Consider the following 11,918-nt stretch of genomic DNA (forward strand, 5'->3'; position numbering starts at 1 on the left):
CCTCCGAGATGGTGACTCCCAAGAACTTAAATTTGCTCACCCTCGCCACCTCTGATCCCCCAATGATCACTGGATTGTTTACCTTTCCTTTCCTGAAGTCAACAATCAGCTGCTTAATTTTGGTGACATTGAGTGAAAGATTGTTGTTGGTGCTCCATTCAGCCAAGTTTTCAATCTCCTTCCTCTATGCTGACTCATCACCTTTCTTTATACAGTGATATCAATGGCAAATTTGTAGATGGTGTAATTGTCGTACCAAGCCACACTGTTGTAGGTGTAAAGTGAGTAGAGCAGGGGTGGGGGGGGTGGGTATATATATTGCCAATTGTCAGTGCTCATAGGGTAAAGCTGTGAAGCAACACTACCTGCACTCATTTCTCAGCACCTCCTTGCCCTACTTGTTCATTTCTGTGCTGTGATCTTAGTTGCGAGAGAAAAAAAAATCACATTTTAACTGTTTGAATATCAGCTCACTGAGCAATAAAACACCTTTTACTCAAGCCACAGTCTGGTCACAAATATGAGTAGTGCCCCTGGCAGTTGGCTGATGATGTACGTTGCTAAATATTGGAGGGACCTCTCCAAGCACAAAGTGGCCTGAAGCAGAGTTAAATTAGTTTGAACTTGCAGCTTGCTGAGATTAGTTAAGAGCAAGACTTTCCTTGAAGCTGCTCCTGCTGTCTACTGGTGTAGCATAGGTTGTCATAAAAATGATAATGAGACCAGAACAAAGGCTAGTATAAATAAATAGAGGGAGGGAAATCCAAGGATGGTGACCCTGATTTGGAATCTAAAGGTAAATATATGCTTGTAAAGCCACTGATGTCCAAGTGAGACCCCTGTCTTCTCTGGAGAAGGAAATACGGTGAGGTTAACCACAATGGAGGATGCCGTTTTGATAGTGGATCTGAAAAGTAGGTCGAGGACATCCAGAAGGGACTGAGAAAGTACAAGGGTCATCTGGTCAGGATACAATGCATTTCCATGCTGCAGAAAGCCAATGGTTTACCATCCATCTTGGAGATTGCACACACGCTTCCTGGCTGCAAGGTAAAATCAAGGCTATGGAATTTGACAGGGCTGAAGTAGGTCATTTGGGACCCTGCGTCAGATCAGGTCTCTGTAAAACAAAGCTGTTTCCTCACGTTACCATGAACATTTGCCATTCATTTTTCAATGTCTGTTGCTTCAACTTCAAATGCAAAGGATTTAAAAAATTATACGTTGACCAGTGGGGAAGAGCAGTGATGGACATGCTGTGTAACAGAACAAATCAGTCAAAATACTTTTATGGTCAGCACAACTTGCCTGGTCCTCTCAAATGAAAAGAAAATTAATAATAGCATTGGACAATGAAGATTTTGCTTCCTGGGTGTATTTAATGGAGTTTGGGCCGCTCATCTCGAAAATCACCTTAAAATTTTCCTATCATGCATTATATTTTAGATATAACCTAATTTGAGATTTCCTGTTATATTTTACGTTACTAGTACATTGCTCACAAAGCAAACTATTTAGGTCAGTCCAAGCATGCCTGGGCATGCACTCAGTGTAGATGCTATGGAAATGTTGTCTGAGGCCTGGGCATGTTTAGTCAGGCTATAAAAGCAACTCACATATACAGATGATGTGCATTTCCATTGATGCACATGTTCTTCAGGCCTTAGCATGTTGTGCTTAACAATAGCATTTATTGTCTTCAGGAAGATTCAATGCAGTAGAAATGTCTCGTCAGTGTCGCAACAGCTGCGATACCTTCTGTTGCATTTGTGCCGAGGATATGCTTAAGACTCAAAGACGCAGCATGACTGCACTTATTAAGAAAGCCTATGAGCTCTACTTTGATTGTAAAATTGGTGATGAAGACAAGCCCTGGGCTCCTCTCGTTTGTTGTGCAACATGTGTAGTCAACCTGAGTGCTTGACTCAGAAGTATATTAGGCGATTAAACATGCAAAATTCAATAAAAGTTAATTGAATGATTCTCCAACTTCCTACATGATACATCAAATCTGAAATTATCTTTGTATTCAGCTTGAGGTTGTCCATCATAATCCCCATTTATTTTTCAGGAAGAAAACCTTTTGTTGTCTAGTGTAAATAGGAGCAGCATTAGGCCAATTGATCCCCTCAAGCCTACTCTGCCATTCAAAAAGATCTCAGCTAATCTAGTTTTGTCTTCTGCATCAATTTCCATAACCCTGACCTCCCTGCTGACCAAATACCCTGTCTGTCTCAGCCTTTAGCATATTCAAGGATTCTACTTTTTACAGCATCCGGGTTTTCTAATAGATCCATGAGCCTGCTTGAGAAGGAATTCTCCCTGATCTCTCATTTACATAGCAGGATCTGCAGTATCCATAGGAGGCAAAGGTATATAACCACCATTTCAGGCCTGAGGCCTTCGTTAAGGCCTCTGCAATGTGGAGGTTCATATGACCTCTTTGGCGGGAGCCTAGTTGGAAGTCACCTCACCTGCTAATCAAGGTTGAGCCCACTCAAAGGTAAATACGCACCTTGCGATTGGCCCTCTTGAACAGCTTACCTCATTTGGCCATACCTGAGCCAGCCCCTCCAGCCAGCTGCAGTTTAAAGCCCACCACATAGAACAGCTCTCCCTCTTTTCCCTTGAGAACAACTCTAGCTCCACTCCAGGTCGCGAGCTGTGGGCGACAGTGCAGAGTCAATTGTAAGATGTGCACTGGTATGGGGTGGTGGGGGGGGGGTGGAGGTTGGTATTGCGGGGCACACTGCTTTGCTTTATTCGTTATTACATTCTGTAGTTATTCAGGATGCCATCTGCTAGTGAGCAAGGGATGGTGAGTACTGTTTGTTTTGTCCTCATGTTTAGCTGTGAGAACCGTGGCTAGTAGCGATCTGTCGGGAGTAGCAAGAAATGGTTGTTTAGCTGCGACTGATGTGCATGAAATGTGTGTAGTTTCTTTGTCTGCGTGTGTGAGTGTGATCCCTGTTACAGCTCCACCCCGTGTGTAAATTAAAATCCTTGTTTGTGGTTAAACTGCGTTCAGACTCATCACCTCTTGGACCCTCCATAACTCTTCTCCACATCACAGCATCCTCTGGTCGCTGTGTGACCTGCTGATTTCTCTAGCACTTTTGGGTATTAACTATAATGAAAGTGCCTGCAGACTTTCTAGTTTCACTCTAAATGGACAACCCTTTCTTCTCACAAGCTCTCCATTCCCCAAGCACCTGATCATAAAAGTACCTGATTGTGCACATTGTTTTATGATGGGAATCACAGCGAGATGTTTGATGTTATTCATTTGTTGTTCTGTGACTTGCTGCATTCCCAATGGTTTCAATCATGTATTAAAGCCACCTTGTAAAAATTAGGCCTTGAGGGTGATTGTTACAATTCAATTTTGAAACTGGATTATTTCTTGCTACATCAGACGCTTTGGTTTGTTGAGGAAAAGGGTATTTGAAGACTAAGCCCTCAGATCTGGCACAAAACTCATAGTTTGGCAGGCAGCTCTGTTTCCTATTTTCCTAATATTATTTTGCCTTCTCACCTTCCGAGGCAATGGAAAAACACTACCACTGTTTCTGCAAAGTCATCCAAATGATATCAGTGACTTCTCGCCAACCAAAGCTCACATCAATGAATCTCCAGTTACTTTCAGTCGGCATGGTGAGCATAGCGGTTAGCGCAACGTGGTTACACCACCAGCAATCCGGGCTCGAACCCAGTGTTGCCTGTAAGGAGTTTGTACATTCTCCCAGTGTCTGCGTGGGTTTCTTCTGGGGGGGTTCCGGTTTCCTCCCAGCCTTCAAAACTTACGGGAGTTGCAGGTCAATTGGGTATAATTAGGCAGCACGAGCTCATGGACCGGAAGGGCCTGCACCTTTCTGTATGTCTAAATTAAAATAAAAATTACTTTAGGCAGGCCTTAACATTCGCATGCCCAAGACTAGATTCCCAAAATAGGTATTCTATTCCAACCTCTGAGATTAGCAGGATGAGAGAGAGAAAAATTCAAAGCTATAAAGCTTCCTAGACGAAATTAAACATTGCCACTTATCCCTGGGAATGACTGGCTCAGAACCATCTGAGGGGGAAAATGAGCATTCAGGACCCTCATAGCCATGGGAGCAGACAGAACTTCTGCCATCTTGTCCTCTTCAGCCCTACCTTTCCTCATCCTTAGTCAAATCAGCACTTCCTATAACTGGCCTCAGTGTCCATCTCGAATCTGGAGTGGAAATAAGTCTCCCTTGATCCTAAGGTCGCTCGCCAAATGTCAGTTATGAAATGTCTGGATTGATTTTTTTTTTCACTGTCAGAAAAATGATCATAAGAACATTTTCAGTTATCATCCTTTTTCAGAGAACTTGACGTGTTGTTCAGAAGGGTTTTCTAAAAGCGGAATGGATACTGATGTGTGCTTTTCTCCCAGACAATATTAATTCTAAATGGGTTTCAATTTGTTTTGTGGAGCACAGAGTTATCAGTTATGAAAAGGCTAGAGGATGTGTTTTCCTCTGAGTGATGCATAGAGAGGATTGAGTTTGTGTTTAATGAATCTGTGGTATCTAGCCGACAGCATCGAATCCACGCTGCTGAAGATCCAACTGCGCTGGGTAGGTCACATCTCCAGAATGGAGGACCATCGCCTTCCCAAGATTGTGTTCTATGGTGAGCTCTCTACTGGCCACCGTGACAGAGGCACAACAAAGAAGAGGTACAAGGACTGCCTAAAGAAATCTCTTGGTGCCTGCCCCATTGACCCCCGCCAGTGGACTGATCTCGCCTCCAACCGTGCATCTTGGCGCCTCACAGTTCAGCGGGCAGCAACCTCCTTTGAAGAAGACCGCAGAGCCCACCTCACTGACAAAAGACAAAGGAGGAAAAACCCAACACCCAACCCCAACCCACCAATTTTCCCTTGCAACCTCTGCAACGGTGTCTGCCTGTCCCGCATCGGACTTGTCAGCCACAAACGAGCCTGCAGCTGACGTGGACATTACCCCTCCATAAATCTTCGTCCGCGAAGTCAAGCCAAAGAAGAAAGAAGAATAAACATACTGAGGTCACTATCATTCTAATTTTATATCCAGTATAATAACACTACTATGTCAGCAGCATTTTGCTTCTTTTGGAAAACCAGATCGCAAAAAGAAAACAGGCAATGTGGTTCACAAATAAATTCTGTTATTTCATTTATAAAACATGCATTGCCTCATGTTGATGGAAATGTAACCTTTATTCTGATAAAGTGGAGCCCTGCCAACCGGGGCATTGGATGGCTGTACTTCACAGTATTAGAAATATTGGGAAAATGCATGGCATCGCTTTGAGGAGATATTATTGCAGCCCCAGCACACACTTTGAATACAAATTCTTTGCATTGCCTGGCACAAGCAGTAAGCAGGAAAAGTTCAATTGCAGAGCAAATAATGAGTTGTGTTAAAGGGCACTATTACTTGGACAATTTGGTGATCCAAGTTTTATCTTTAATGCGAGGAGCGCTGGGCATCGCTAATGGTGACTCTCTGTCTGCCTCAAGGCCGCCAGAAGGCAATTCTGTGGATTATTACATGTTCTGTACTATTACATGACAATAAAGGAATCTTGAAATATTAGAAACTGATTCAAGAATCAAGGCACTACTACGACCACACAATAAATGGTCCGTTAAGATGTACTCACAGAAAATGGGATGCTCATTTGGCAGGAATGAGATGATCACGATTTTAGTTATGTCATAGAACTAAGCAAGTTCATTAACGAAGCGCCCCTCTCCCATGCATGGCCTCATGTACTGACAAACCAAGACCACCCGTAATGTGGAGGAGCAGCACTTAATTTCCTGTCTAAGCGCTATCCAACCCGATGGCATTAACATCGACTTCTCTGGTTTCTCCCTCCCTTCCCACTCCCTCTGCCTCCTTTCCTCCACCTCCCCACTCCTTTCCCTCTCCGTACACTGAGCCATCTGCCTTCTCCCTGCTTGCTGGTGTGCCCTCCCTCCCTTATCCACCTATTACCTCCTGATTTTTGGACCATGTTCCCCTCCCCTCCCCAATTTTGTTCGGGCACCTGCCTACATTTTCTTCATACCGTGATAAAGGGGTCAAGCCCAAAACCTACCCTGATTCCCACTGAACCTTCACCTTTGCTGGCCTCCTCCGGCTCCTGGTGAACCAGTGCTTTGGGCAGTGCGGACTCGTGAGTCAGAGGGCCTGTTACCATGCAGTTTAATTAAAATTAAATTATCCTCTCTTTTCATGCCCCTCCATCACAACATACAAGGGTCTGAGAGGATTTGAGCAGATGGTTCCTCTGTCATGGAGTCTGGAATTATCCTGAGCCTGTGGAGGATTCAAACACACATGAATGAGGACATAATTCATCTTTGGGATGGTTGTAAATCAGTGGTTCTCAACCTTTTTCTTTCCACTCACATACCACCTTAAGCAATTCCCTTTGCCATCGGGTGCTCTGTGATTAGTAAGGAATTGCTTAAAGTGGTATGCGAGTGGGAAGGGAAGGTTGAGAATCACTGCTCTAGACCCAATTGTTACTGAAATATTTTGCTTGAGAAAAATTGTCGTTGGCCCATTTCCTTTGGAGTTATGAAGCCGTGCACATAACGAGACAATTAGGTGTGATTAAAACGGTGGTTTTCAACCTTTTTTTTCCACCCACATCCCACCTTAAGCAATCCCTTACTGAGTACCGATGGCATAGGGATTACTTAAAGTGGGATGTGAGTGGAAAGAAAATGGTTGAGAACCACTGCTGTAAATCTTTGAATCTTGCAAATCCAGAGAGCTGCAGGTGCTCAGGGCAAAGATATTTATGTTTTGCATTTGGCAAATCAAAGGACTGCTTTGTCCCGAGGACCAGAGAACTCTACTTTTCCGGGTTGAACTTGTGCAATCCGATGACAATACACCTGACTTGACTTGACTAATCACTCCACCTATTGCTGAGGTCTGTGCACTCTGGAAGTTCCTCCTCAAGCCTCTCTGCCTCCTGTTTGAAACCTTCCTTGACTGCTCATGCGTCTAGAGGTGGTTCAATGTCAAATTTTCATGTGGGACTCTATACATGTTTTCTTCCATCAGGAGTACAGTACAACAGAAACTCAATATTGTTGATGCAAATTCCCAGCCCCAGATAATTTCATGAACTGAAAACCTTGGAACATTGTTTATCCAGAAATGTTACAATGGTCGCTAGACGTCCAATTTTACTTAGGTCTTGTCTAAAACCATCAGCCTCTGCATTTTACTTTCCTTCCTAATCATACCGTTCTGCGTCCACGCTTGTCTGATTACAACTGTCTGCTCTCCCCTGGGACAATTTGTCATGTTAAAGGTCTTTATATTAAAAATCTAAAAGGAATATTTTACAATCGATGCTTTTTTTCAAAAGCTGCAAGACATGAAATTCCCTCGAGTTGGTGAGGAAGAAATTACTTTGAGGTAGAGATAAAGTTTCAATAGCTGTATCTAATCAGGCCAAAGAAGGTGGAGAGGCTGAATACTAAACGTGAGGATCTCGTACTACTCTACAGGGGTAGCTGATGTGTGATCGTTATTAATAAAAAGGGAAAATGGGTGATACAGTAAATCCCCATCATCCAGAATTCAAGCAACCGTCAAAAAAAATTGCAGAAAATAAATAGGGCAAAAAATACAGAAGTTTAACATTGGAGCTCCCTCGTGGCCAGTTTGCCAATCCACACAACATACAATCTCAAGCAACCGGAAAATTCACTTATCCGGCATCTACAAATCCTTATAGGTGCCGGATACTGCCATTTTACATTGTAATGATGCTTAGGGATGGGGGAGCTGCAGGGGGTGGAACTGGATCACGGAATGAATAACTCCACGAATCTACAGATTTTTGTGTTTGACTTTATTCCATGAATCTACAGGCCGAGAATAGTAATCCGAACGATAATCCAATAGGAATTATTTTGAATTCCAAATTCTCAAGGCATGGATGCAGGATGCAAAAGGGCCTAATGGGAAGAGCTTCTTTGCCCTGAGAGAGTTTGCTGCTTGGAATGTCAACAGAAACAATAAATGCAGTGAAGGTGGAAGACGATACTCATTTCAAGAGGCTAATGAATGTGATGTTGAGAAACAAAGCCACTGAGTGTATGAACCATGGAGTGGGATAAAGACACCCGACTGTTCTGGAATGAACTCACTGCCTCTGAGAACACTAGGGCATTTGAGAACATTACAGAGAGAACAAATAGTTCATGAATTCGGCTGCTGCTATTTATCTTGACCTTTTCCATTGCTTGCCTGCCATCCCTCCCCAATTCCTCCCTACTCGTAGAAAAGCACCACAAGCAGGGAGTCTGTTGCTTGTTCGAAAATGCAGGATTAACAAGGGTTTTTTTCCACCTTGCTGACTGAGACAATAATTTTGTTTATTTGCTTAAGAAGAAATCTTCAAGAGGTACGAGAATTTGATTTGAAAAGTGGAACAAAATGGGTCAAAGAGCATTCTTCAGGCTAAACAACCTCATGAATAGCTGACAAATTGTTTGTAATTATTTTCACTTCCTGGCTGTGTAGAAATGCAAATGGTACACGTACAACTATTAGAAAGGCAAACAAAAGAAATCTATTGCAATTTCAGATCAAAGCAGGTTAATACATGCTACTGAATGGAAATGAACAGTTCAAAATTGTGTGAAAGAGGGAATAAAAGAGTAAAGAGTCATGGATACATGGTCACAATGACTCAGCCTTCAATTCTTCTATAGAGGCAGAGCTTTACTGTTCGAGGATTGACTCACAAACCTGGCTTGAAGTCACACATTTAAACTGCACAGCAGAATTTTGAGTGCTTATTCTAAGCTGGTTGAGATGAATCACGAAAGCCTGCAGATGCTGTGACTGTAGTCAAAACACAAATGCTGGAGGAACTCCAGCAGCGTCCATAGGAGGTAAGGATATATTGCAGCGGCCTGGGCACGGAGACGTGGACCCCCCTGCAAAATGGCTGACAAACGCGGTGACTGCACGGACCTGGGGGTGACACTGGCCGTCATCCCAGTTGACCTCCTGCACGGCAGGAAGACAGAACTGTGGCGGGAACGCTGGCCAATCCCAGGCCAGCGCTCCGATGATGTGGGGCCCTGACTTCAGCACCTAGGGCCCATATAAATGCGACGGCCAGTGCAATAAACCGGTCGCGACTTCAAGGCTTTTGTATACGTGTCATTCTTCTCCGCTCCCTCATAGCGCGAACGCTACAATATTACTGATTTTTCAGCTTGAGCCAAGGGCGCTGCATGCTGTGAGACTGGCTGAGTTCCTCCAGGATATTTCTGTGTTCTAAGCTGGTGCTTCAGTAATATATCTTCCACTCTACTTAACCTAACTCCAGACATGCCTTTTATCTCTCCACAAAGTCAGGTATTTGATTTCACAAATCAACCACCCATAAGTTGTGTATGAATGATTTAACAAATGTATAATCTCTCTCAACATTTTTCTCACTCTCCTCCCACCATGAATTGGCTGGCTGGTCTCTGGTATCTCATTCAGTTGACTGATTTTCATGTATGAATGGACTCTGCAGAGATCAGCAATGGGAGGCATCATATCCATTCACGTCAGATCCTGTGTCCACATTCATTTTCAGCAGGGATAATTCAACTGTAATTGAAAATAACCCTGGAGCTTCAAATCCCAATGTTGTTGTCTTCAGAGAAACACTGTGCTCACACTTATTACAGTGTGAACGGTTTTCTTGTTTGTGTTCTATGGAAGCTGTATTTGGTGTCAGCAGGGCATTCTCCAACACAAATATCATTCAATCTACCCTGAGATTCCATGAACTTTATCCTTTGATTCTTTGCATGTAATTTGCATCTAGATAAATCTATACAAGTGGTTTTCAAACTTTTTCTTTCCACTCACAAACCACCTTAGGTAATCCCTTACCAATCACAGAAGGATTACTTAAGGTGGTATGTGAATGGAAAGAAAATTTTGGAAAACCACAGATCTACACTTTCTGCCAGCCTGATTAACTGAATTGGAAATGCGATGCTAAAAGCTGAAATAACTTGAAGAATGGTTGGTGGCATTTTTTTCGTCTGTGCAAGACACTGTCCATAATGTGTCAATCATTAGTGGTGTTAGATGTTGGAGATATATTTAAGATTTATTCAGATTGGCAGTCACCTGTTCTGAATAATTCATTCGCTCATTAAGCATGAGAAATCTGCATGAGAGAGATAAAAGTCAACTTCAGAGGCTGGTCAGAGAATCCTGTGGTAAACCATCACTAACTCGCCTTTGAACTTGAAAGTTAGTTTGTAGGTGCAACAAGAAATGAGGAAAGCAAATGGAATGTTGTTCTCATTGCAAAGGGGGCAGGGTCTGAAAGTGAGAAGTTGTGCTAAAGTACAGGGCCTTATCAGAGTATGCCATTCAGTTTTGCTCTCCTAAGAACATCATTAGAATTTGTAGCAGGAATATCCAGTTGGCCATTCATCAAGAATGCATTACCCCCATTCCATTTTCCTTTAATATTCATTCTATTGATTCCTATTTTGCATGAATTCAACCCTTCTGAAGAAGGGATTTCCAATAACATTGGACAGCAAATATTTTCAAAAGGTTTGCTTCCTGAAATAAAATTGGGGATAGATACCTGTTTCCGTGCTGTAAATGGTTATATGGTTATAATTTCAAGCTGAACACAAACACGTAGGAAGTTGGAAGAACATTAAATGAACTTTTATTGAATTTAGCAGGTTTAATCGCGAAATGATGCTCACACATTGTGTCAGCTCAACTCGTTTGTACTCAGCATCTGACGCCTCTCATGTCAGCGTCCAACAATAGTTGGCCAGCACTGATGGATTCTATTACCCCGATACCGCTTTTCCACGATGACAGTGTCCTGGTGAAACCTTTCACCATGTTCGTCACTGAATGCACCAAGGTTAACCGGGGAAAACGTTCAAGAGCGAATGCAGAAAATAAATTTTCAATGACGTGTTCCACTTCGTGGTTTTGTAGCTTGAAGAGGACTTAAAATAGGACAGGAATTCACAAAAATAGGTTATATCTAAAAACAGTATATGAAAAGAACATTTTAAGGTGATTTCCATGATCAGCAGCCCAAAATCCATAAAATACACCCAAAAGTGTTCAGGAAGAAAACCTCATTGTCCAGAGTAATTAACAATCCTTTTGAATTAAGACATTTCTCCTCATCTCAATCTGAAATGGTCTGTCCCTTATTTGGAGACTGTGACCCTTGATTCTAGAACCTCAGTCAGAGGAACCATGCTGTTGAGCCCTGTCAGAATTTTGAGTTTGTTGATGAGATCACACCTCATTCTAGTCCAGACCTGACCCAAGCTTGACACAATATTCATTGGACTGAAGATCATTTAAAATCTGTTGCAATAATTGTAAAACAGCAAACATATGGGTGGCATTATTATTGTGAAGGCGAGTTGGAGTAAAGTCATTTTTATCTTTTATCTGCAGGTTATTAATTCGGATGCGTACTATTGTAAAACTGTCCTGGATGATAACAGTTCCTCCGCTCTCATCATTCTTGGCTTTGTCCTTATGTCGCCACTTATCGTGATTGCCATGGTGACCTACTGTAGCGTGGCACGACGTCTGCGCCTCTTCTTCTGCTTTGCGCCCTACTCCAGGGCCGTCTATAAGGGGATGAAGTGGACTGGGTATGACACCCCGAGCTGCTGCTGCTGCTATGGAAAGCAATGGGAGACCAACGTGAAGGCTTGGGTCTGATAGTACCTTACCCAATCAGAATGCAGCCAGGCTGCCAGTGCTGCTTTCATTAACAATCCTTATGTTGCTTCCTATAATAATCTTGTGTTCTGTCTCTTGCATTGTAAAGTAACTAACAGTAACATCTTAATATTAAAA

At 42.8% G+C, this 11,918-nt stretch overlaps 1 protein-coding gene across 2 annotated transcripts in view; it reads left to right on the plus strand.

Annotated features, from left to right (window-relative positions):
* The window catches only part of LOC138754473 (transmembrane protein 88-like), an 88,332-nt gene extending 76,414 nt beyond the window's left edge, over positions 1–11,918 (plus strand). The window contains exon 3 of one of the 2 annotated variants that reach the window (XR_011351783.1): positions 11,508–11,588. Coding sequence is in view for 1 of the 2 variants with exons in the window: in XM_069918787.1 (XP_069774888.1) it covers positions 11,508–11,780 (273 nt within the window). In the remaining variant the exon portion in view is untranslated. Of the gene's footprint in view, positions 1–11,507 lie in introns of both variants that reach the window. The other variant, XM_069918787.1, reaches the window with a different exon arrangement.

This window comes from Narcine bancroftii, chromosome 2 (genome assembly GCF_036971445.1).
Source record: "Narcine bancroftii isolate sNarBan1 chromosome 2, sNarBan1.hap1, whole genome shotgun sequence".
In the NCBI taxonomy this organism is placed as follows: Eukaryota; Metazoa; Chordata; class Chondrichthyes; order Torpediniformes; family Narcinidae; genus Narcine; species Narcine bancroftii.